General features: G+C 39.2%; 1 protein-coding gene across 1 annotated transcript; it reads left to right on the forward strand.

Annotated features, from left to right (window-relative positions):
• The first annotated feature begins 1,322 nt into the window (after positions 1–1,322).
• Positions 1,323–14,853, forward strand: LOC126646439 (sodium channel protein type 5 subunit alpha-like). Its single transcript, XM_050327787.1, is given in 11 exon segments — positions 1,323–1,328; positions 2,482–2,596; positions 3,232–3,386; positions 5,725–5,898; positions 6,802–6,933; positions 7,041–7,295; positions 7,994–8,047; positions 8,985–9,126; positions 10,512–10,612; positions 11,074–11,338; positions 13,672–14,853. Coding segments are annotated over 11 exon segments (2,526 nt in total). The 3' UTR covers positions 14,799–14,853.
• The last annotated feature ends 8,556 nt before the right edge of the window (positions 14,854–23,409 follow it).

Below are 23,409 nucleotides of genomic sequence, written 5' to 3' on the forward strand. Positions count from 1 at the left end.
AAGTGATGATGAGCACATTGTATTCCCAGAAACAGAACACAGAAAGCAGGTAAGAACTATTCATATTTAAAAGAAATACTGTAACTTACATCTGTAATTGCCATCTCAAAGGCTCAACAGTAAATGGTATCCTTTCTGTCATTTTTGCCATTTTACTTTCTTTGTTCTTCTATTGTAAGGGCTACCAAATAGTCTTCATTTTCCAAAGGGATTTTGAATATCCACTTTATCACCCTTCTCTTCAAGGATAGCCATAATTCTGCTTTGGTCAGTTTCATTTCCATCGCTTGCTGTCAACAAATAAATGAAGTTTGATCAAGACAGACATTCCTTCTTTTTGTTTCCTTTGCCTTACACGTTTTGGCAGGCAGGCCTCTGCTGCTGCTTAAATGTCACTTCTCAGCTGCCATTTTCTATGGTTTTGGTCATATTAGGAAGCACTGTCATTGGACAAGTTCTCAAAGAAGCAAAAATTGCTGATCACCTTAGAATCATCTGTGGCCATTTCCAATATGTTACCCAGAAGCATTTGATGACAAAACCTTGTTCCCTGCTGCAGTGGACTCTGGTGTTTCTTGGAATTTGTGGAGACAAAGGATTGAGAACTGATTGGGATCCCTTAGGTCTTCTGCCTGTAACTGGAAGCATGAGGCTGTTGGGGTCCAGCTGCAAAGGTTAATGGGATGCAGGAATCCATCCATGGGCTAAATGTATTTCTTGAGGAATGATACGTTTCCCCAGTAAAACCTCAGGAGCACAGTATTTGAAATTGAGGAAGAAACCATTCTATGACAAGCATTTTAAGGATATCATTTAATTATCTTTAAAAACACAAACGTACTTGTGTAAGGTTCTCTGCCCGTGACAGGACGGTTGGAACGAGTTGATCTTTAAGGTCCTTTCCAACCCAAACCATTGATTTTGTGATTCCATTATTCTAAATTTTGTGCATGTTTTAGATTCTGTTAGAGAATTTTGACTTTTAAGAAAGACTGTCAGGAAGGAAAAATGCGGAAAATCCACTCGTTTCCATTATTTCCTGCAGGCAGACACGTTGGGACATCGAGAACAGCGGCGGAGTTCAGGCAGCTTCAGTCAGATTTCTGGCACTCCTGAAACTGTACATGTTTTCACAGTAACACATGAAAAGCAAGAGCAAAAAGAGGTAATTCTAACTTTATCATCTTTTGGAATATGCTAGAGATTCAGACTGTCACAGCTGTTCTCTCAATTCAGCAATGACAGGACAGGTTGGGATTTTCTGAAGAGTAGCAAGTGTAATCCCTGTGGAGGTGGCACATCTTTCCAGAGGCAGTAATAACATGGAGGTTTGTCTCTCATCAGTAACCATGGTTAATGGTGTAACTTCATGTATTATTTTGTACAAAATAAGTAAGCAGAAATTAACCAAGAACCACACTTACTTTAAGCATGTCTGAGAGATGCTATTCGTTTCTATAGAAAATCCTGTTTGCTGTCATTCTTGGATGCAAAAATGTGCTCTCTCGAAATGGTTCCCTAAACAACCATGCTTTTTCTAGTATAGAAACCCAGCTCATTCTAATATTCTAATACAGTACAGTTCCATATCAAAAAAAGGTGGAGAATCATGACTTGCCTCCGATGACCCAGAAAATTCAATGGAAGTTCAGCATCCTTCTGGATTACTACCCCCAAAAGTCTAACTCTATTAGCATTTCTGGTTTTAGGCACAGTTGCTAGACTTTTTGTTTGTTATACATTATTGAAATATATTTATATATAAATAATATTGAAAACATTACAATGCCCATTGATTTAAATAATTGCATTTTTGTTTATGGTGAAGATTCCATATGACCTTAGATTAGTGTAGAGCATCATGGCTGTTGAGGAAGAGGAAATTCTCCCTTCTTCTGGCTTCCCATTCTTATATATGTCCTCATGCCTTCCCTTTCCATGCCTGTACAGGGCACTAACACATTATGGCTGATAGATTTCTTTATTCTTTTTCCCTTATGCTTGGTTTCCTTATTGTCTTTAGTTTTCTAAGTGTATAGGTTACCTACCAGTAATTACAATTCTTTTAGGTGTGTAGACCATACATACAATTCTATCCTACCAGGCCTTCCCATATTCAAGCCTTCTGAGACATGGTTTGTATCTCTGAAGACGAAAAGAGAATTGGATTGGCCTGAAGAAGTCAGACTTTTCTCCAAAGTTGTAGCATAAGAAAGTCTTTTTTTCCCTACCTGTCCTGTTTAGATGACTAGAAGAAGCCAAGGAACTTATTAACTGTGGAGACAAAAGTAGGGTTTGGCTTTTTCAGTCCTATTATTGGTAATTTCATTTTGGTAGTTCAGCAAAAATAAGGTAATTTATAGAGTGCAGAATTTTTTTGGGAGGGGAGCGGGGGGGATGATAAATTTCATTTATTTTTGGTTTGTTAACCTTATTAATGAAAAGCAAATAAATTCTCCTCTTTCTTTTTCTCCCATACAGAAATGTGGTGCTGCTTGTAGCTTTTCTGAAGCCAGCACTGTGGATCCAGCTGTTGGTCTGGAGATGGCTTCCCAGACTAAAAACTCACACCTGCCTAAGGACTGTTTTGGAGAAAGTAGGAATCTTTTCTGTATTCTGCTAACACCAAATGAACCAGTGTTGAAAAATATCCACTTGGAACATGTCTAAATTAGCAGAATCTGTTTTTCTGCTCATCCCAGTGTTGACATTTACCTTTGATTACCTGAACATCTCCTTAGACTCCGTTGACTCTCATGGTTCAATCCTGCTGCCTTTACAGATTCATGAAGAGTGTTTCTGGTGGAAAGCAGTGAACAGGGAGTGTAGTTGTAATGTCTCTGCAGTGCAAGAAAGTTAAATTATCAGTAAAAATCATAATTAACTACTGCAATATCTCTTTTCAAAACAAAAAGAAGAAATGCAGGAAATAAACATATATAGGAGTAAAGATGCTTTTTTTTTGGTGCCCACAAGCCTTTCTGCAGAAGGGCACAAAAGCTTATTTGTTTTTTCCATGTGTGAATTGCTCTATTAAAAGAGATTATTTTGGCACACAAGATTTTTCTTTTCTTTAGCTTTAGATCATTTCAACCATAGCATCACCTCATAGGTAAAAGAGCACATTCTTTCTCTAGTCTGTAGAAGCTCTCTTTAAGATGTCTTATACTTTCTTGATTCCATGTCTCAGCATTTTCCATGGAACCAATAGGCTGTTCTTTCTTTTTTCAGATTGTGGTAAATGTTTCCCATGTTGTGTAGTGGATATCACTAAGTTTCCAGGCAGAACTTGGTGGAACTTCAGGAAAACCTGCTACAGAATTGTTAATCACAGCGGGTTTGAATATTTTATGATTTTTGTGACAGTATTGAGCAGCGCAGCACTGGTAAATTGCATTTAATTTCTCTAATTTTGAATTTATTGTTGTCAGTAAATAAAAAAAAAAAGTAGTATTTGATTGATTTCTTGTACTCTGACATTCCTTCCAGCAGGGAGAGATAAGAGTGTAATACATGCATCCCTTAAAAGTGATAAGGCTTTCCCCCACTTGGATAAGATGTTTAACTATATAGATTTAAATATATGGAATTGTAGCTTTTCAAGGAATATGGTTCTTCATACATTTTTGTGCTAGTTTAAAGTCTAAACTAGACTCTGAAATTACTTAGCACTTTTAAATAAAATAATAGCACTTCTAAATGCTTAAAGCAAGTTAACTGCTTAGTAAAAATGTAGATTCAAAATCATCCAAACGTTATGATCAGAATCTAAAAGTGAAGTAAACTGATAGGTGAGGTAATGTTTCATTGCTACCCTGATCAGATCCATTTCTACTCAAGAATAAGGAAACTTCTGTGCTGTGAAAGCATATTCAATGTCTTCTGAATGTAATATGTAAATCAAATGTTTTATAGTGCAGAAGGAACATAAGCAGTTAGTCTGAAAGGTATCTATGTGGTAAATGTCAGAATTTTCCAAATAAAATCTGTTCTGTGTACACTAAGTTCAGGTTGTTCACTGAACCATAGATTTGAACTCTCTGCTTTAGAATTCCCATGGCAGAATGTCCAAGGGAGATCCCTGGGATTCCTGTGAGGGCTCCTCTCTATTCACGTGGAACCAAACTGAAGTAAGGAAGGAAAGTGAGTTAGTCAGATCCTGCAGCACGTTAAGGAGTAAGCTGAACACAAAGCTATTTGGTACCCAGGTGCAAATAACAAAACGGCACCATCAAAGATGTTTTGCAGTGAGAACTTTCACATATGTTGTCCTCTTGCAAAAAGTTTGTTTGTTTGTTTTTTATAAAGTTGTATGCTGATAGGGAATTTTCTGCACCAGTTAGAACAAAGGGACACCATGGTGTCCATGCCTTGAAAACAAATTAAAGGAGATGGTGATCACAGAAAGAATGCACAGAAAAGTCCATGGTGAGTGCTCAGTGCTCAGAGCAAGGGAAGAGTAGTTAGGAACTCAAGTAGTTTCTGACTTGTTTAAGTAGCAGCAATTAAGAGTAGCTAGAAACTTTAAAAAGTTAGGAAAAAAAGTAGTCAGAAGTATGAAAAAGCATCACTGCTAATGAGCAGTTGGTTTGACTGGCAGATGGAGATCAAGGCAGCCAAGGTGTAGCAGGGAATAAAAGGACACATTATCAAACTTGCTCAGGAAAAAAAGGTCAGAAATGGTAAATCGGTTTATGTGCATGAATGCCAGAAATTCTCATTTACCCACACTCAAATGAAAGTCCCATGGACACAGGGACAGCTCTGCTCTGTAGGCATTTCCCCTAATTGTGGCACAGCTGGAAGACCCCTAAGCTCCAGAAGAAGTATCACTGTTTTCTAACACTGCAGAACAGGAGTGCATAAGTTTTATTGGGTTACACATTGGAGCATCTCTGCTCCATGTTTTTTCAGTGGTCTATGCTCCTGCTCCACCTTTTCCATGGCCAGTTAGACTGGATTTTTAGGCATGTCTTAACTGCAGGGAGGCAAATCAGGTCTGCTGTAATACCTAAATGAAATGGAGATGGGGCTATAAGGCAGGGGAGAAGTGGAGGCTTCGAGAGGAAATAATAAATGGCGTTAAAAGGAATTGGAAATAGACTGGCAAAATCAAAAACTAAAAATTAATTAGCAAGGCAGCAAATGCATTAAACACGAGCAAATATTAATGTTAACAGCAGCAATCAATACAACATTTTCCTAAAACCTCAAGGTCAAGGTTTAGGTGAAAAAACCTGTAACTCCAGGAATGAACAGTTCCAGATAAAGAGTTATTTGTCATATTTTTTCATGTGTGTATTACAACTCTGCAGGCTGACAAAAGATGACTCACTTGGAAGGTCTAAAAAGACATTGGTTAATGTGTTTGATTTGGTCTCTATTGTGAAATATTTAGACCAACACCTTCAAAATTATCAATTACCTTCGGAAGCCCAAATGTGGTAGCCACAATTGCCTGTCCTCAGACATGTTTTGTAATGTCAAGCATAAAAACCTGAAAGTATGTGATTTTTCAACAATCTGAAAATGAAATTGGACTCATTTTACAATTTAATTTTTAACTTTGAAGTATAAAACTAAGTGGCGGTAGCCCACAATGTAATATGAAATGGTTGTAATCAGACAAACTGTAATGAGACAAACTGTGTATTCTTATGCAATTTAAAAATAATTTTCCATACAACTACTGACCTGTTTTAAAACTGAATTCTGAAATTCCAGGCATTTGAAGATATTCACCTGCACAAGAGAAAAACACTGAAAATTGTCCTCGATTATGCTGACAAAATATTTACCTACATCTTTTTGATGGAGATACTTCTGAAATGGGTAGCTTATGGATTGCACAGTTACTTCACAAATTCCTGGTGTTTGTTTGACTTCGTCATTGTATGTGTAAGTATTATATTCAGCTTGTCATACATTTTGATTTTTGACAATTACTATCTGCGTAACTACATGCAAATTCTTATTATGAATAACTACAGATAGGAAAGACAGTTCCCAAAAGCTGAAAAACCTGCAATCCAAAGAGACCTTAAGATAAATTTAAATAGAAATTTTTGGTAGTAATCAGAAGTTACTGAAGAAACTTTCATTAGATATCACTTCTTATAGCTATTTATAAAGAACATGTAGTATAGCTTTAGCAGTTGTGGTTTTCTAATCTTAATAGCAGTGCTGTCCAAATCAGAGGAAAGGCATAAAAAGATCCAATGATTGGACAACGACACCAGAATTTCAACTAGGAAAGAAGAGACAAATCATGAACAGTCAAAAAAATCCCTAATTATTGAATTATTTTTCTATTTTCATTTCATTTTCTCTCTTAGAAAAATTTAAAATAGTGGATAAATTTTTAAAAATAATTTTTGTTTCCACATCACCATCTCAAGTGATGATAAGGAATTATTGTATACCCTTCTGAGAATAATGATGGAGAAAATGAGGATAATTTCTTTGAAAAATCCTTTCTGGTCTGGCAGTGTATGACAGTACCATAATTAGCAACTTGGTTATTATATTAGCAGTCCAGAAAATTATATGAACTGGTTTTGAACAAAAAAAGAAACAAACAGGAAAACCATTTTAAATTAGAATGAAGGAAACCCAATTAGTTTTCATATATTAGAAATAAATGAAGCAAAATTATATTACAATAACTTTGAATGTGCATGTTTTTAATTTCACTTACTGGTCAAAGATATTGTACCATTCAGGTAATAATTGTTTGCTAACACAAACAAGAGAAATTTTGTTTACCATTTAATAATCCCAGTTCCCATTCTATGAACACAGCTGTCATTTGTTTCCTGGGGACTGAATCCTGATTCCAAAGATTCCTGTTCCTCTAAGAGTGGCCTGAAATCTCTCAGGACTCTTAGAGCATTGAGGTCTCTACGAGCTTTGTCAAGATTTGAAGCAGTAAAGGTAAAGGTATTGGGGGTCGGTGTGAATATTTTGTAATGGCTGCATTTGAAGATTTTTAAGAAAATGACAACATAAAATGCATTACTATTTTCCTTCATTTTGTTCAGGTTTTTTTCAATGCACTCCTCGGAGTTATCCCCTCAATCTTCAATATTTTGCTCGTCTGCGTTGTCTTTTGGCTCCTATTTAACATTCTAGGAGTAAAATGGTTTGGGAAAAGATTTTCAAAATGCATTCTCCAGGAAGGAGATATCAGTCTCATTAATAACAAAAATGATTGTTATGCCTATGGTGGAAATTGGACAAATTATCCTGTAAACTTTGATAATGTTTGGATGGGATACTTGGCTCTGCTCCAAGTGGTAAGTTCCATAAAAACATTCTTAGTTTTGATTTCTTCAAGGAAATGGGTTGAGCAGCCCAACCATGGGACACCACTATGCTTCTGTTTATCCCACTGAAATTGGGGATTTTTTTTAACTTCTATATGTGTTTTCCTTATCAGTGACCTGCTCAGTTCCTCCTAAAGAACACCTGAGCATGTGCAACCTTGTGTTAAAATCAAGAACTCTCTTTCATGGTTTTTCAGTTTTGTTTTCATTTTGATTAACACTCTAAGCCTGAAATAATCTGCAGGTTACTGAATTTAAAGTTATTCTCATTTTGTCTAGTTCAGAATGGATGAGAAAGAAAATCAGGGCACAGTTTGTTTATATTTTCTTTTCCTGTAGAAGTCATGAAGGATAGGGATACTAATTTATCGAGCTCCCTAACACCACAACAAAGGAGAGAAAGGCAATTTTTAAATTGGTTGTTATCCCTATATCTTTTTTTGATGAAGTTCTATGTCCTGGATCCTCCAAAGTATTCTATGATTCTTCAGAGTTGCTAAAAATTGCAGGATGGAATTGTCTACTGTTTTCTTAGCAATTGTTTTTATCCTTTTACAATAAATTTGCAACTTAAGATGAAAATTTTCCCACAATTATCAACACATTTATCTTAGCTGTACCTGATTTTTTTCTCAGTGATAACAAACTTAATAATGCATTTTTTTCAGGCAACTTTTAAAGGTTGGATGGAGATTATGTATGCAGCAGTGGATTCACGTGGGGTATGTCACTACAATAAGGTTTAAGTTGTTTTCCCTTTTCTTCTTCCCTTTCCCATCCATGCAATTACCTTTTCATCTTTATTTGCAATATCAAAGCAAAAATACAAGTGGTTGAATGCATCAAACTGCACAGTGAAACAATAACCCTTGGAGAACCAAAAATCTGGAAATTAGACAGGAGAAACAAGTCAAAGTTGAGTGACACCACACAAAAGCCTGCTGTGTCAGGAATGCAGAGGGGAAGGTGTTGCAAGTTTTGTGCAAGTCTCTTTTGGAAACACAATACTGAAGGTCTTGAAGGGACTGTGCAAATTTTCTCCCTTTTCAAACATGAACAGGAGAATTGAAGCAGCATGCAGCTAGAGCAGTTATTTCAGGAGTTTCTCTTCCCTCTGCTTGACATCCTCACTATTTCTTCCCTATCTGCCTGTGCTGTTCCTCACTCTCTTCCCAGAACAGTGTGTTTTAACTTCTCTGTGTTTACCTGATTTACATTTTTCTCACTCATTCAGTCTCTGTGCTCTTGACTGTAGTGAAATAGCTGCTGATTAACAGGATTGTTCCTTGTAGGACTGATCTGAGTGAGCTGGGGCTTTAGAATTGCCCCTTGTCTGGGATAGCATTCAAGAGGATGGCAGTTCAACATTATGTTGAGCTTGAGCTGATCCCTTCTGATTGGAACTGGTTATTTATTACTTAAAAATTTGCTAAAGCTGGATTTGTCTCTATAGCTCTGTTTGTCATTATCTTTACAATCAGTAGCAAGATAGACCAAGACAGTGGTTCTGCTTGTACATCCAGGTAAAGATTTAAATGCATGGAAATAATTTATCTTTCATGACAATAAAAAGATCTGTTATTATAAATTGGAAATGGTAAAGCTGTGACTATCTCATTTTTACCAATATTATTTTCTGGTTTGATTTTTTTTTAACAGATCGATGAACAACCAAAGTTTGAAGCAAGCTTACACATGTACATATACTTTGTGGTTTTCATTATTTTTGGATCTTTCTTCATGCTGAACCTTTTTGTTGGAGTGGTTATCAACAATTTTAACCAACAAAGGAAAAAGATAAGTACTACTGGAGCTAACTCAGAGTCTCCTGTAATCCCAATTTGATTAAGTGAACACTGGTTTGACATGTAGATGTCTAACATTTTGAAAAAAAATGTTTAACTGGATAAATTTAAAGTAATAATATTTTCAACCAAGTTTTGGAAACAGGAGCCCCCTTTTCCTCAAGGCTTTTAGCAATTTACCTGTAAATTCTATTTTCCTACCAAGTCCTTAATTTGTTCGAAGTAGAGGAGGAGGAGGAAGGAGTGAGTAGCTTTGGAAATGAGAAGCCAGAAACAAGTTGAGTTCTGTCTTGGTTCATTTAGATGCCTAAAGTACCCAGAATATAAAGAAAAACTGAGTAAATTATTCCACTTGGAAGACTTAAAAAAAATTAACATCTTTCTCATTCAAAAAAAGCAGACCTCAACAAGAGGTTTACAATTTCAAGGTTTACATTTGGAAGACAGAATCTCTACAGGAACCCTTTTTTATTTCTGTAGCCTGATTCATACACCAAGTATAAACTTCACTCTAAGAATTTTCTTTTCTAACAAAGTCCCAGTTACAATAATCCAAATAGATAGAAACAACAGTCATTAAGCAGTTTATGAGCCTGAACATTTACTGGAAGTTTATGTGGATGTAACACTTTTTTTCTTAGTATATTCTGTGAATGACATTTTTTTTTTTCACTTTTCCTCTTTCATTCCTTTGCTGCTTCTCAGGAATTTCCCTTGTGATTCCGTATAGTGAAGTCAAATGGAATTTTCAGAGGTCTTGCCAGAGTGACTGAAATTGCAGATGCCCTAGTGAACACTGTTATGTGTTTGTTATACAAAATACTGATCACTCAGTGCTTTTATGACTGATGAGTGGCTTCTGAATCCTGGGTTCAAAGGGATTGCTAAATACTACAGGGGGTGTAGATGGGGACAAGTGATACAGGGGGTGTAGATGAGAATAAGGAATTCGTTGTCAGGAACCCCCTGCAGAACTGGGTCCCATCATCCTCCATTTACCTGCTAGTCCAGCAATACACTTTTCTTTCTACCTTCCCCAAAAATAGAGAGTATTTCACTCCTTGATGCATCTTATGTAATTTTTAAAATATGAAATAGATTTGTAAAACTTCAGAAAGGCTCTCACACTTGAGGGAACTGACTTGGGAACACTGCCTAGACTAGACTTTCATGATCAAACCCGGATCAGCTCTTTCCAGTACGTTGTTTCAAAGATCAAGGTGAAAAGGAGAAATGGTGAAGACACAGTTTGTCTCTGTGCTCTCTTAGGTCCCACTCAGAACAGCTATAACTTACTCTTTTTTTACAGAAATTTACTGGTATTTATTTAGGGAACTGCTTAAACTTCAGCTGAACAACTATATTCTTTCCCTTTACTTAGGTGGAAAAGATCTATTTTCATCTAAGGAACAGAAAAGGTACTATAATGCCTTAAAAAAGCTTGGATCCAAGAAACCTCAAAAACCCATCCCAAGACCATCGGTGAGATCATCTTAAGTAGAACATGATAGAAGATACAACGATGGTGACCATATTTGAACTCAGTAGCCCAGGCACAGGGAAATAAACTTTGCATTAGAGCCCATCATCTTCCTCATTCCATGTAGTATTTACACTTTTATCTCTCTTCTTTAATTCCATCTAACACAACTTTGTGGCTATTAATTAGGGAAATTTATAGCCTATTTGCCACCTTTTCAAATGTGCAACCTTTTTATAAAGGTTCATATTGAGTGTTTGATATTCTTACCATGACCTTGGTTACTTAAGTTGCATGATGCTGCTCCTGCAACTAGATTGGATTATTGCAGATGAGACTGAATAAAAGAAATCACCTAAAAATTCTTCTAGTAGCTTATTGTTAAATTTATATTATCTTAAGTTCTTTTTCTAAGCACAAATTACTGATTAGTAACTGAATGCAGTTCTTGTTCTCTCCACAGAATGCGTTCCTGGGATTGCTGTTTGATATTGTAAAGCACAAAACATTTGACAATACCATTGTGATTTTCATCTTCCTAAATACGGTTGTTATGATGGCAGAAAATAACCAGGAAGGCACCAAGGAAGTTCTTAATAAAATCAACTATTTTTTTGTGGCTGTATTTACGGCAGAATGTGTCATAAAAATACTGGCCTTAAGACAGCACTACTTCAAAAGCATCTGGAACTTATTTGATTTTAGTGTTGTGGTCCTTTCAATAGTCAGTAAGTACCAATCACTAAATCAGGTAATGTGTCTTACCAATATTGAGCCGAATTTCAGTGTGAACTAACCATTTACATGAATTTTATAAATTCCAAATCCACTGTACTTTTTCAAACTATATGCTAAGTCATTTCTTCTAAATTCCTTCCTTGTTTTCCCTTCTTTCCCTAATTTTTATTTTTTTAAGTATGTGTTTTACTGAGTAATTGACAGCATAGGAATTTAATTAATTAACATCTTCTCAATGTTATTGTACATAAATTGTTGTAAGGCTGGTTTTATGCTTTCCATTTCCATGATATCGCAGTAAGTTACTTGCACAAAGTTGTCTCAGTTTAATGAGAACAAGTGTTTTGCTGAGGATGAGTTATGAAGAAGACCCAAACTCCTCCCGCTAAGCAATTGCAAATCCAAAATTAAGAGGCTCCAATTGAGAAAGTGTGGAGAAAGGAAAAATAACAGCCCTTTATTAAAAGATATATGTGTATTGGAAGAACAACGAAAGGACGCAAATAAAACAGCCACACAATAATCCTTTACCCAAAAAAATCCCCTTAAAAACAAAACAAAACAAAACAAAAAACCAACAAGAAAAAGGAAACAGTTCCGTTTGGGCCCTTTTGTGCAATTCCAACCGCAGTCAGCAGGGGGCGCGGTTGGATCACTGGTGGTCGCCATGTTGGGTGTGCTTGAGAAGCTGAAAATGGAGGTTTTCCCTCCCTCTCACCGGGATAGGGGGGAAAGGAGGGGAAAAAAAAAAAAAAAAAGGAGGGAAAGAAAAAAAAGTCCCTAATGGGGACTCACTCTGTCTCCAACTGGACTGTGTGGCTTCCCCTCTCCTTTGATGTGCACGAGAACCGGTGCCAAAAAAACACGGGAACACAGGAGGGGAAGAAGGTGACCTCCTTCCCAAATAGTTCCTCTCTGATGAAAATCCAAGCAGGTTTTGAGCTGGGTGGAACTGAGCCAGCCGGGTAGCCAGGCTGAGAATAAAACCACCTCAGAGCTCCTGCCACCCAGACCTTATCCCAGCTCGGGCAACAATGAAATTCCCTGCCATTTCCCAGGAGAGAAGAAAAAAAAGTAAAAAAAAAAAAAAACAACCCAAACAAAACCACAAAAAACCCACAAAAACAAGGAAAAAACCAAACCAAAACAAACAAAACCCCAAACAAACAAACAAAAAACCACTAAACCTCCTCACCCCTCCTCACAGACTCCTAAGGGCCATCAATCTGGAATGTGGACCTACCGGTCAATTCTTTTGTGTTGATCAATCACCAAGGCAGAACCAACCTACCCATTCAACATCCCTCTTTCACAGTGTTCAGAGGGAAAGAAAAAGTCCTGCTTAGTTTCCCAGAACAAGCAAAACCATGACAAAAGTAGATTCATGTCAAAATACATTTGCATGAAAAATGGGAAAGATTTTTTTTTATTTCACCAGGACTTCCTTCAAATAAGGCAGATCCCGATTGCTGATTTAGAAAGCTCAGGAAAATATAGTTGTTCAGCACCATTCTCAATCTGGGACACAATCTGTCTGTGACTGTGAAAAGTCTCATTTAAACTGGCTTGGGGTTTTCTGGCTTTGCAAATAAGACCAGATATGGATCATTTCCTCTACAAAGGGCTGTGTATAGCTCTAGTTTCTTGTACAGTTTATTTGGTCTGTGCTTCCCACTCAGGCTCAGGTTATAGCACAGAATAAAGGACAGGAAAGACAAACTACTCTGAGTTCTCTGTTTCCTGACTAAGCACAGTAACCCTTTGCTGTCCTGTACAACCCAGGAAAATGATGACTCCTTAACTCCTCTGTTTGTAATCATTTGCATTGCTCTGTACCATTGCTCTGTTAGTAGGGTCAAAGAACGGGGTGTAATGGGGGATAAATACTTTACATTCCTCTTGGTCTTCTCTGATCTCTTTCAAGTACCAAGCATTAATCAAAACCTCACATTTAGCAGCAGACAGCAGCTAGAAGGCAATCCCCATAGCTTCCATCATGGGAGCTGAATGGAGCTAAAAGGATTTTTAAGTAATTGAGCAATGAATGTGTAACTTCACCACCCCTAAATTAGAAGAATCTGGGAGGATGCAGTTTCCAAACGATGCATACTCTTGAAACCTCTTTAATACTGAAAGGTATTATGATTAGTCTTTCTTTTCCTAAACTCTTTTGTAAGCAGGTGCAGTATTGATGATGTTTTGTGGAAAGCGGTGTAATATGGTCACTGTTACTTCTGACACCTAAAGCACAGAATATAACAAAGCAGACATAAATTTGACTAGTATGGTTTGACAACACTTAGTTTTCTTTCTCTCTTCAAAGGTATTGGAGTTTCTGAAGCCTTCCAAAGATTCTTCTCTCCTACACTTTTGAGAACCATTCGCTTGGTGCGAATTGGCCGAATCCTGAGATTGGTTCGAAAAGCGAGAGGAATTCGAACCCTTCTGTTTGCATTAGTGATGTCTCTTCCTGCACTGATCAATGCTGGCCTTTTGCTTTTCCTGATTATGTTTATTTATGCCATTGTGGGCATGGCAAACTTTGCCTGTCTTCCCTGGGAAGGTGGGATTGATGACATTTTCAACTTCCAAACCTTTTCTGGTAGCATTCTCTGTCTCTTTCAAATTACAGCATCAGCTGGGTGGGATAGTCTTCTGGTCCCTTTGTTAAGTGAATCTGGTGCATGTGCTCCCAACTTAGATAAAAAGAAGGAAGATAAAACTAATTGCTCAAATAGAATGTTTGGTATTTTCTATTTTGGAAGCTATGTCACTATCTCATTTCTTATTGTTGCAAATATGTACACATATGTCATTTCAGAGAACTTCAATGTTGCCGCTGAAGAAAGCACATATCTTCTTTCTGACTATGACTTTGATATGTTTTATGAGACATGGGGAAAATTTGATCCTCTGGCAACAGAATTTATTGACTATTCTGCCCTTTCAGACTTTGCAGATGCTCTGGCAGAACCTTTGCGCATTCCAAAGCCTAATAACATCCAGCTCATATCCATGGACCTCCCTATATTTAGTGGAGATAAGATCCACCACTTGGATATCTTGCTTGCTTTCACTAAAAGGGTCCTAGGAGATTTTGGACATTTAGACAGTCTTGAATTATTCATGAAAGAAAAAACTGTCATTGGAAATCCAATTTCTTCCACTCTTAAACGAAAACAAGAGGAGGTATCAGCAGTTATTATCCAAAGGGCCTTCAGGAGGTATTTGATACAGCGTTCTTTCAAAAATGCATCTTTCTTTTGCCGTCACAGACGTTACAGTGCTGTCTTTGGAGAAGAAACACGGAAGAAGCAAAGGCTTATTGTATCAATGCTTAATGAAAGTAGTGGCAGGAAGATACATAAACCACGACCTGTTTCTTCCACATCCCTCCCTTGACTTTATGATGCTATTGCTGAAACAGACAGAAATAAGCTGGACACATAAGGTTACCCCAGGCTGCAGCATTTTTGACATGTAAACCAAAGTCACTTATTTCAGATGGAAGCCATATGTGAATCCCAGGGCATAATACTCTAAATTTAGAATAATGGTGGCAGCCTTCAAATATTCTGATTGATCGAATTTGCAAATTCTCCTTAAAACGATTAAGATCTGAACAACTATGTCATAAATGTTGGAGGAAAATCAAACCATAGAATTTTCCACTCAGCTACTGGAGTAGGTGGGTTCATTTTTTCACCTACCAGTTTTATCCTAGTTCATGTGTTTATGGAAGAAATCTGTAAAAGGTCAATTGAAAGCACAGATTTATAAACACACAAGGCTCTAGAATAATGTATGTCTCTAGAGATAAACAATATTTCCAACCAGGCTTTATTGTAGCAAAATTAAATAATTACTGCACTTCTGTAAAAGAGCTCATTCAGGACACTTGAATATAATCAGCCTCTAATTTTGATATTTTGGGCACTATCCTTCTCCTAGCATCTTTGAGTGGATTTTCTTATGCTTAAGAATTTTTGAGGTGTCTTTGTATGTGGACCTAAATGGACTTAACAGATCATCCTCCGTTGCCTGTGCACAGAAGTTGTATATGATTTGTTCTTTGTATCATGCAGTGTCTGAAAATTGTCATAATCATAGTTACCAAAATCAAAGAATGGTTTACAAGAGATATTGTTTCCAGAAAATCTTGAGAATCATTGTACATATATTTCATCATTATACTTCATTGAAATGTCATAGGAAGCATTACTTAGTCATCTGAAAAGGAGTTCATGGTATGTTGTATGAGACAACATTTAAAAAAGGTTAGAGGAAGTATTTATTTGATTGATTCTGACAAAAAATGCATGAACAGTATGTAATAATATTTTACTGATTCTTTTGCAGTTTAGCTTGTTCAGATGAAGTGTCAGGGTGGATTCAGAATCACTAATAAAATACGACTGGTTTAGATTCTTCAATAAAGAGTTCAGATGCTTAACATATTTTTGTCTGTTTTGTAAGGAGTATTTTCAGTTTCATTTATTACAAGATGTAATATGTTCTTAGAGGGGTAGAATCACAGTAATATAATTTCCAAAAGTAGCTACCTATTAACACAAGAAAACCTGAAAATGTTTCACTTTGAACAGGGAATCAGAAAAGATTTAGCATTTTCAGGCCACAAATACCAGGAATAATAAGTTAATTACTCGAGTTCTACTGTCATTTCCCATGTTAAATACTATTAAACATGACAGTCAAATTTCAGTTAATTTCAGGTCAAATAAAGACACAGGAAAGCTAAGAGTTAAAAAGTTCAGATACAGTATGGTTTTAACTGTCTTTATCATGGTTGATCTTCAACTCCCCAGGGAACTGGTGGAATCAGCATCCCTGGAAATGTTCCAAAAACAAGTGGATGTGGCACTTAGTGCTGTGGCTTAGTGGGCATGGTGGTGTTTGATTAAAGGTTGGACTTGATCATCTTGGAGATCTTTTCCAACCTTAATGATTCTGTGATTACTTCCAGAATCAGCTGCAGTTCAGAAAAAAAAATGGTTGACGAAGAAAGTTTTCAGATCTCTTAGGATAACTCAGGAATTTGCACTCGGGAGCTGCAGCACTGGGCAGAGGGATGCAGAGATATTTGGTGGCTCTGCTTGAGACCTGCTCCTATCTGGATTGGGTTGTTTCACGCAGAGTGATGCTTGTGAGGTGAAACTATTTCTTTTGTTCTTTGAGAGCTGGAATGAGCCGACAGCTTTTGTTCAGGGATCAGGTACCATTAGATGGCAGCATTTGCTGTTGTTTGAAATGTGGCCAGTCTTCAGTGAAAGAGGTGTCAAACTTGCATACGTCAGCACAGGGGTGTTAAATTGATTCTAAATAGGTTGGAAAAAAGTGTCAAACTTTTTTTTTTTTTTTTTCTGTCCTGTACTTTCAAGTTAGCCACAGTTCTCAGTAGGTACTTGCTGGCTGACTGTTCTGGCTTTTGATAGACCTTAATGACTGTGGGGGGAAAAAAAGTTCTCCTGTGTCCTTGTAAAAGTTTTTTCCTCCTTTTGTGTAGCCTTGTATCCCTGAAAAACAGGTCCATAAAGGGATTGTGGAAACTGTGCTTTTACTTTCTGGAGTTCCTCAGTTACTGCTAACCTTGCAATATTTGCACTATCCAGTGTTTCTTCAGGACTCAGAGACCCCCTCTGTAGTTAAGTTACTTGAAGAGAAATAATCTCTAGTGGAAGGTTCTGTGAGAAATGAAATAAGGTTTTGCTGCAGCCATAAGACCTCATGGACATGAGGGAGAAGGGGAGGGAAGTTACCCCACGTTCATTGCTTGAATGCAAAGACTTGCAAGGGCCAATAGGAAAGGTGATACTGAAAACCTGGCCAAAAAAGGAAGAAAAGACAAAAGGGGGGAGGTGAAGGGGTGGTTCAAGTAAGGTAGGAAGCCAGGAAAGGATGTAATTTCCTGAGTACCTAGGCAATGGGAAGAGGGACAGGGATCACACAAGGAAGGGAAGGGTATAGAGGGTAGTCCATTCTGAGGAGAGGTGTGCCTCCCCAGAGAGATGCACCTGACTCAGCTGACTCATCCTTATCAATAAATAGTTTTCCTTCAGTGACTTTGTCACCTCTCAATTTCATCAATAAGTGAGTATTTCTCACAATCTGGGGCTCATCCTGAATGCTTGAGCTCTGACCCTGTGGAGCAGAACTAAAGGAGCACGGGAAGGTGTGCCCTGCTGATTTCAGCAGCCCTCGGCTTGTTGTCATGCCCCGTGGGGACTGCAGGTGAGACCCGGACAGAGGACTCTCAAAGCAAAAGGGGAAGGAAAAGCAGGAGAAAGGAGAAAAGACTAGGGTATTGTAAGACTCCAAGCCCCAGGAGCTGCCAGCTCACTGGTTTGGCTAGGGTTCTTTAATACGTGGAGATAGCATCTAGAGAACAAGTCACGTATGGGAGATGAAGAAAGGAGGCTGCACACACCATAATTCGTTTTTTGGGATTCTCCGCAGAGCTCTCTCTGCATTCTCCTTTTATTATCCTCTTTGGGTAAACAGCACCTGGTGTTGCCATTCAGTTAACTAGAATTCACAAAACTTTGGTGACCTGATGTCTTGATTTCCCCCGCACACACTGCCGTTCTGTGACTGTTTTGAGTCACGGTATAAACGATGCACGCTCTCATGCAGACTGTTGAGCGATTTTCCACTTTGGGAACACAGCACTCTCTCTATCAAAACATGGTTAAAGCCAAAATACTCCTTTTGGATTCTAATTAACTGAATGCAAGTGCATCTGGCTCAGCTTGTTCCCACAGCCAGGGGCTTGTTCCCAAGAAATTTCTTTATTCATTTAGGGGAGCAAATAAAGCAACTTGGCCAAAGATCAAAAGGACACCACACAAGGTAGACAAAATGTTTCAGCACACTACTGACCCAGCATATAGTACTGATCCACAACCCTTAAGTCAAAATCCAGTCAATCCACAACACTTAAATCAAGATCTAGTAAATCAACAATATTTAAGGCAAGATTCAATAAACCCACAACACTTCCAACAAATCCACAATGCTTAAGGCAAAATTGAACCAATTCCACCACACTTAAATCAAGATCCCGTCCCTCCAGCTCCAAACTACCCTAAGCCTCAAGAAAGGAGCAAAGAAAGAAAAGCAGAGGGAGCAAGAAGAGAGAAGAAAGGGGCAGAGACAGCTACCGTCTCAGCCTTGTAAATGACCGGCTCTCACAAGGCCAATGGCAGGGCATGACACGAGGCAAACACATGATGATGGTTTTATCAGCGCTGGTCCCTTTGGCCACCCCCTCCAGGCGGGGTCTCTGACCCAGCAGCCACTCTGGGGGTTCCAGACCAGGATGAGGGGCAGCATTCTCACTGTCCATGCCAACCTGAGGCTGGGTTCTGGGCTCCAGGAGGTGTTGAGTGTTACAGTTTTTCCAGGCTGTTTGTGGCTGACAGCTACTCTGAGGTTTCCCCGTGTGGGCTCCAGGGACCTGCCGTGAGGGATACGACACCACCCGACCTCCGCGAGGTCTGACCCATCCCTTCCCCCAACACTCAAACAGACAACAGGGGTTTTTTGACTCATCAGTCAAACAACCTGGTGAGATACGAATACGGTCTCTGACAGGTCTGTGCACAGCAGCCGATAATATCTGTGCACAGGGCCCAGGAAAGAACACTGACCCTTGAGCACTGCTACAGCAGGACTGACTGTGCGTGTCTGAGACACAGAACTGCCTGTGAATGAGTGTGGGGTCCTTTTAACAGAGGTTCTGTTTCTCCACAAGGAAAATGGCCAGTGGTGGGACAAAGTGAGACGGTTCCAGGAGAAAGGAATCCTGCAGGAATTTAAGAGATGGGAAATAGTCCTAGTAAAAAAAATTAGAAGAGGGGAGAGGAGTCTAAAGACTGCACTAGGAGCATACTTCCCGCCAGTCCTTTGGGGGTGATGCTCAGAGATTGGGGACAAGAGGGAATACCTTGTAGCCAGGGGAAAGACAAAAGGAAAATGATACAGTATTGTATGTTTGAGGGGACTTGAATGGTTCAATCCTTTATATTGGCTGAAATATGGATCATCAGAGGATTGGATTTGTCAGACTTAAATCTGTATGTGAATGCTAAGAGACCTTTTGACCAAGAAGAAAGTGACAATGCCTCCTGTTGGAATGGGTACCTGTCTGAGTTAAAAATGTAAAGGAAAGTAGGGAAGAGAGAGAAAAAGGGAAAATGGTGTCCCTTTAAACCATTTACCCTCTCCCTATGCACCTGATGGAGAACTGAACCCCCAGCTTTGGAAGAAGAAGCTGATGAGCAGCAGGGGAACGATAAAGTAAGGGAAGGAAATGAAATGTTGGGTCCTCATGGAACGGCAGTTCCCCATGAGGTGACGGGTCAGATGAGGCAGAGAAGTCAAACTTCTGAGTCAGAACAATGAAGAAAGGACATTCAAAACTTCCCACTCCCCTCTTCAGAAACAATCCCTAGTTCTAGCACAATCACATCGATGTTTCCCTTGCGAGAGGTGCCAATGTTCAGAGCACCGGGGTGGGTAGGATTTGTCAATGTTTCCCTAAAAAGTGTAGAGGTCAGAGAATTTAAAATGGAAAAAAGTCATAGGTTAGAGGACCCCTTAGGTTTGTCAGAACAATTAGACCAGTTTTTAGGTCCAAATATCTACAGCTGGGAGGAAATGCAGTGCATTGTGGAGACCTTATTTACTCCAGGGGAAAGGCAGATGATATGGACTGTGGGAATAAGGATTTGGGAAAGGGAAGGTCCTCCGAATATTCAGGGACAAGTCCCTGGTAATGAGAAATTTCTCATAGTACAACCTAATTGGGACTAGAATATGACTGAAGGGAGAAATAGTATGTCTGATCACAGGAGGCTGGTAATTAGGGGAATAAATGAAGTGGTGCCAAAGGGGCAGAATTTTGTGAAGGCATTTGAAAACAAGCAACAAAGAAATGAGTCGCCTACTGTGTGATTGCAGAGGCTCAGAAAGAATATGCAGCAATATTCAGGAATTGATCCGGAGAGTGATGCTGGTCAGGAATTGCTAAAAGGGAACTTTGTCACTAAAGCCTGGCCTGACAAAAAGAAGAAGTTAGAAAAAATAGAGGACTGGAATGGTAAGGGATTGAAAGAGTTGCTGTGGGAATCTCAAAGCATATATGCTAGAAGAGGTGATGAAAAGCAGAAAAGTAAAGCTAGGCTGATGGCGGCAGCAGTGGACCAAGTGATAAAACACAACTCAGGAATGAGATTGGGAGAGGAAGGGGAATTGTGCAAGGGAAGGGACAGCATAATTTTATGGGGCCCTGGGGAGGGGATGGGAGTTAGCCACTTGGCACAGAGGTTTTTGGGGTGGTACATACTTTTGAGAAAATCTGGAAGGAACATAGATTAATCTCCTCTAGAGAGAAGGAATTAGTACATGAGTAGCTGGTCTTGGAAGTTCTGGAAGGCCTTGATCTACCTGAGGAGGTTGCTGTAGTCCATGTAATGGGACATCTGAAAGGAAGGACTCTAGAAATAAGGGGAAATCATTTGCTGATAAACGAGCTAAGGAGGCCGCTAGGGAAGAAGAAGTCAAAATGCTGGCCTTTAATACCTTGCAGTAAAACTGGGAATGTAAATCTCCACTGTTTGCCCAGGAAGGAGAACTCTTACAAAGCTGGGGGGGTGAAAGGACCCAAGAAGGAAAGTAGCTCTTACCAGATGAAAGGCAAATACTGAACAAAACCATTACTAGAGAAATATTAATTAAGTTACTCCAAGAAACACACTGGGGAACTCAAGCAGAGGAAGAACCCTAGCCCTTAGACCTTTTCAAAGTATACAGGTAGACTGTGCCAAATTCCCTAACATGCAGCAATGGGAATATCTCCGTGTAATAGTTGATCACCCTACCCACTGGGTAGAGGCTTTTCCTACTGCATCTGCTACTACCTCGAATGTGGCTAAAATCCTGTCAGAACAAATCATTGCCAGATATGGAGTAATTGAGAGAGTAGACTCTGATAAAGAAACTCACTTTACTTCAAAGATTTTTACAGGCTGTGTGTGCTGCATTAGACACAAATTGGAGTTTTCATACTCCCTGTGTGAGGATAGAATACCCTTTTTGCTGGAAGATTTTGTTACGAGGAGACAGAGTTTTTGCTTAAGAAGGCTTTCTACCGAAAGGGTGACTCTTTCTCAAAGGCAGTTTCAATGCTCCCTAGATGGCAAGAGAAGTTCTCAGCCTCTCTCTCTGATATGTGAGAGGAGAGAGATAACACTTACAGAAATGTTGCAGGGCTGCTGTGGTCCGGGATGAGTTAGGGGGCCAGCGATGATAAAGTTCGGGATCAAACGGGGGTTTGCCTTTTCTCCCTGGGGCCCAGTGCCTCAGTAGCCCTGTGAGGTATTTTTAAGTTTCTTGTGTTCTGGCCTTCTAAATAAACTTTTGAATTCTTTCCACTGCCTTAACATTTCTGGGGATACCTTCATATCTTACTTTACACCCTGGCATCCTCAGAGTTCAGGGCGTGTTGGGAGGATGAATGCTGCTCGTAAAACCCATATTACTAACTTAATAATTGAAATTAGACTACCATGGTTTGCCTTTGCCATTACCAAGAATTAGAACTGCTCCAAGGAAGGATATAGGAGGGTCTCCTTATGAAATGCTGTTTGGGCTACCTTATCTGGGAAGGGAGGAAGGGTTGCCAGTTCCCGAAACAAATGACCTGTATTGCCAAAATTATTTGCAGGCAATTGCACTCTCTCTTGCAGATCTAAGAAGGGGCTGTTGCCCCAAACCTCACCTCTGGACTTTTACATGCATCAGGTAAAACCAGGAGATTGGGTGCTGGTAAAATCCTGGAAAGAGGACACTTTGACACTGTCATGGGAAGGTCCCTTCCAAGTACTCCTGATGACTGAGCTGGCAGTCTGCACTGTGGAAAAAGGGTGGTCACACACATCCCGGGTTAAGGGACCTGTGGAGCCTCCTCCCAGAGAGTGGACAGTGGTACAGGCAAGTAACCCCCTGAAGTTGACCTTTAAAAAATGATCTGTACAAAATAGTCAAGGGCAAGAATGGGTTGACCCTGTATTTTACCACCAAGAAGGCTTCCACTCCACTGTGGGCTGCAACCCGTCAGGTGTTGAGTGGTGGAAATACCTGCCATACCAGACCTTGGTGATGAAAGAGGGAGAAAATGAATAACCTAGATCGTATGGTCTGGATTAAGATCCTAGTCCTAATTAGCCCTTTTTTAACTGACCCTTGCACCCCTTGATGCTGTAAGACCTTGGAGGTTTCTGGAAACAGTGTTACGGCTTTCATGCCTCATCTCCATCTTCCTGCAGCATGTTTATTGGAATAAAGCCACAGAATGTCAGGAAGGGATATGAACTTATTGGATGGTCAGAAACTTAGGAAGCAACTATGGATCCTGGGGAGGATGATATTGTCCCAAATGAGAGCCTTACTTTTGCAAAGAGTCAAGAGGAATACGATAATCTAGCAGCCTCCTTCCAGGGAATGGAGAAAAAGTATATGTTGGAAAAGCAGAAAAAAGAAAAGGCAAATGAAGATCTTTACACCCACCAACTGCCCCTAAATAGTACCCCGTTGTCGGCCCCAAATAACATCTGAATATATGAACAACTATGAAAGAGATTTCAGAAGGGGTTAGAGTTCCATCTGTGGGGAAAAATTTGTTTGTAGGTTTAGCAGAGAGAATAGCTAAAGAATTGAAAATCTCTAGTTGCTGGTTGTGTGGGGAAGCCTTGATGAGTGAAGAATGGCCTGGGAGAGGAGCTAGTTTAGACCTCTTCCAAATAATTAAAAGGAATCATTCAATCGTCTCTAATGAACGAGAGAGACCCAGTGGATGGATTTTAACATCTGAAGTGATGGGGGGTGGACAGGTAAGAAATCTCTTGTTAATTTGCACTAATTTGTCACCCTCTTGTACACAGAGACTAGAACTGCATGCCCAAAATAGTGTTGATTGATAGACTCAGACTCCCAGATAACACCCAGGTTGTTGAATAATGTGTTTGTTTAGCCATAATCTGTA

This window comes from Myiozetetes cayanensis, unplaced genomic scaffold (assembly GCF_022539395.1).
Source record: "Myiozetetes cayanensis isolate MyiCay16 unplaced genomic scaffold, myiCay2020 scf346, whole genome shotgun sequence".
Classification (NCBI taxonomy): domain Eukaryota; kingdom Metazoa; phylum Chordata; class Aves; order Passeriformes; family Tyrannidae; genus Myiozetetes; species Myiozetetes cayanensis.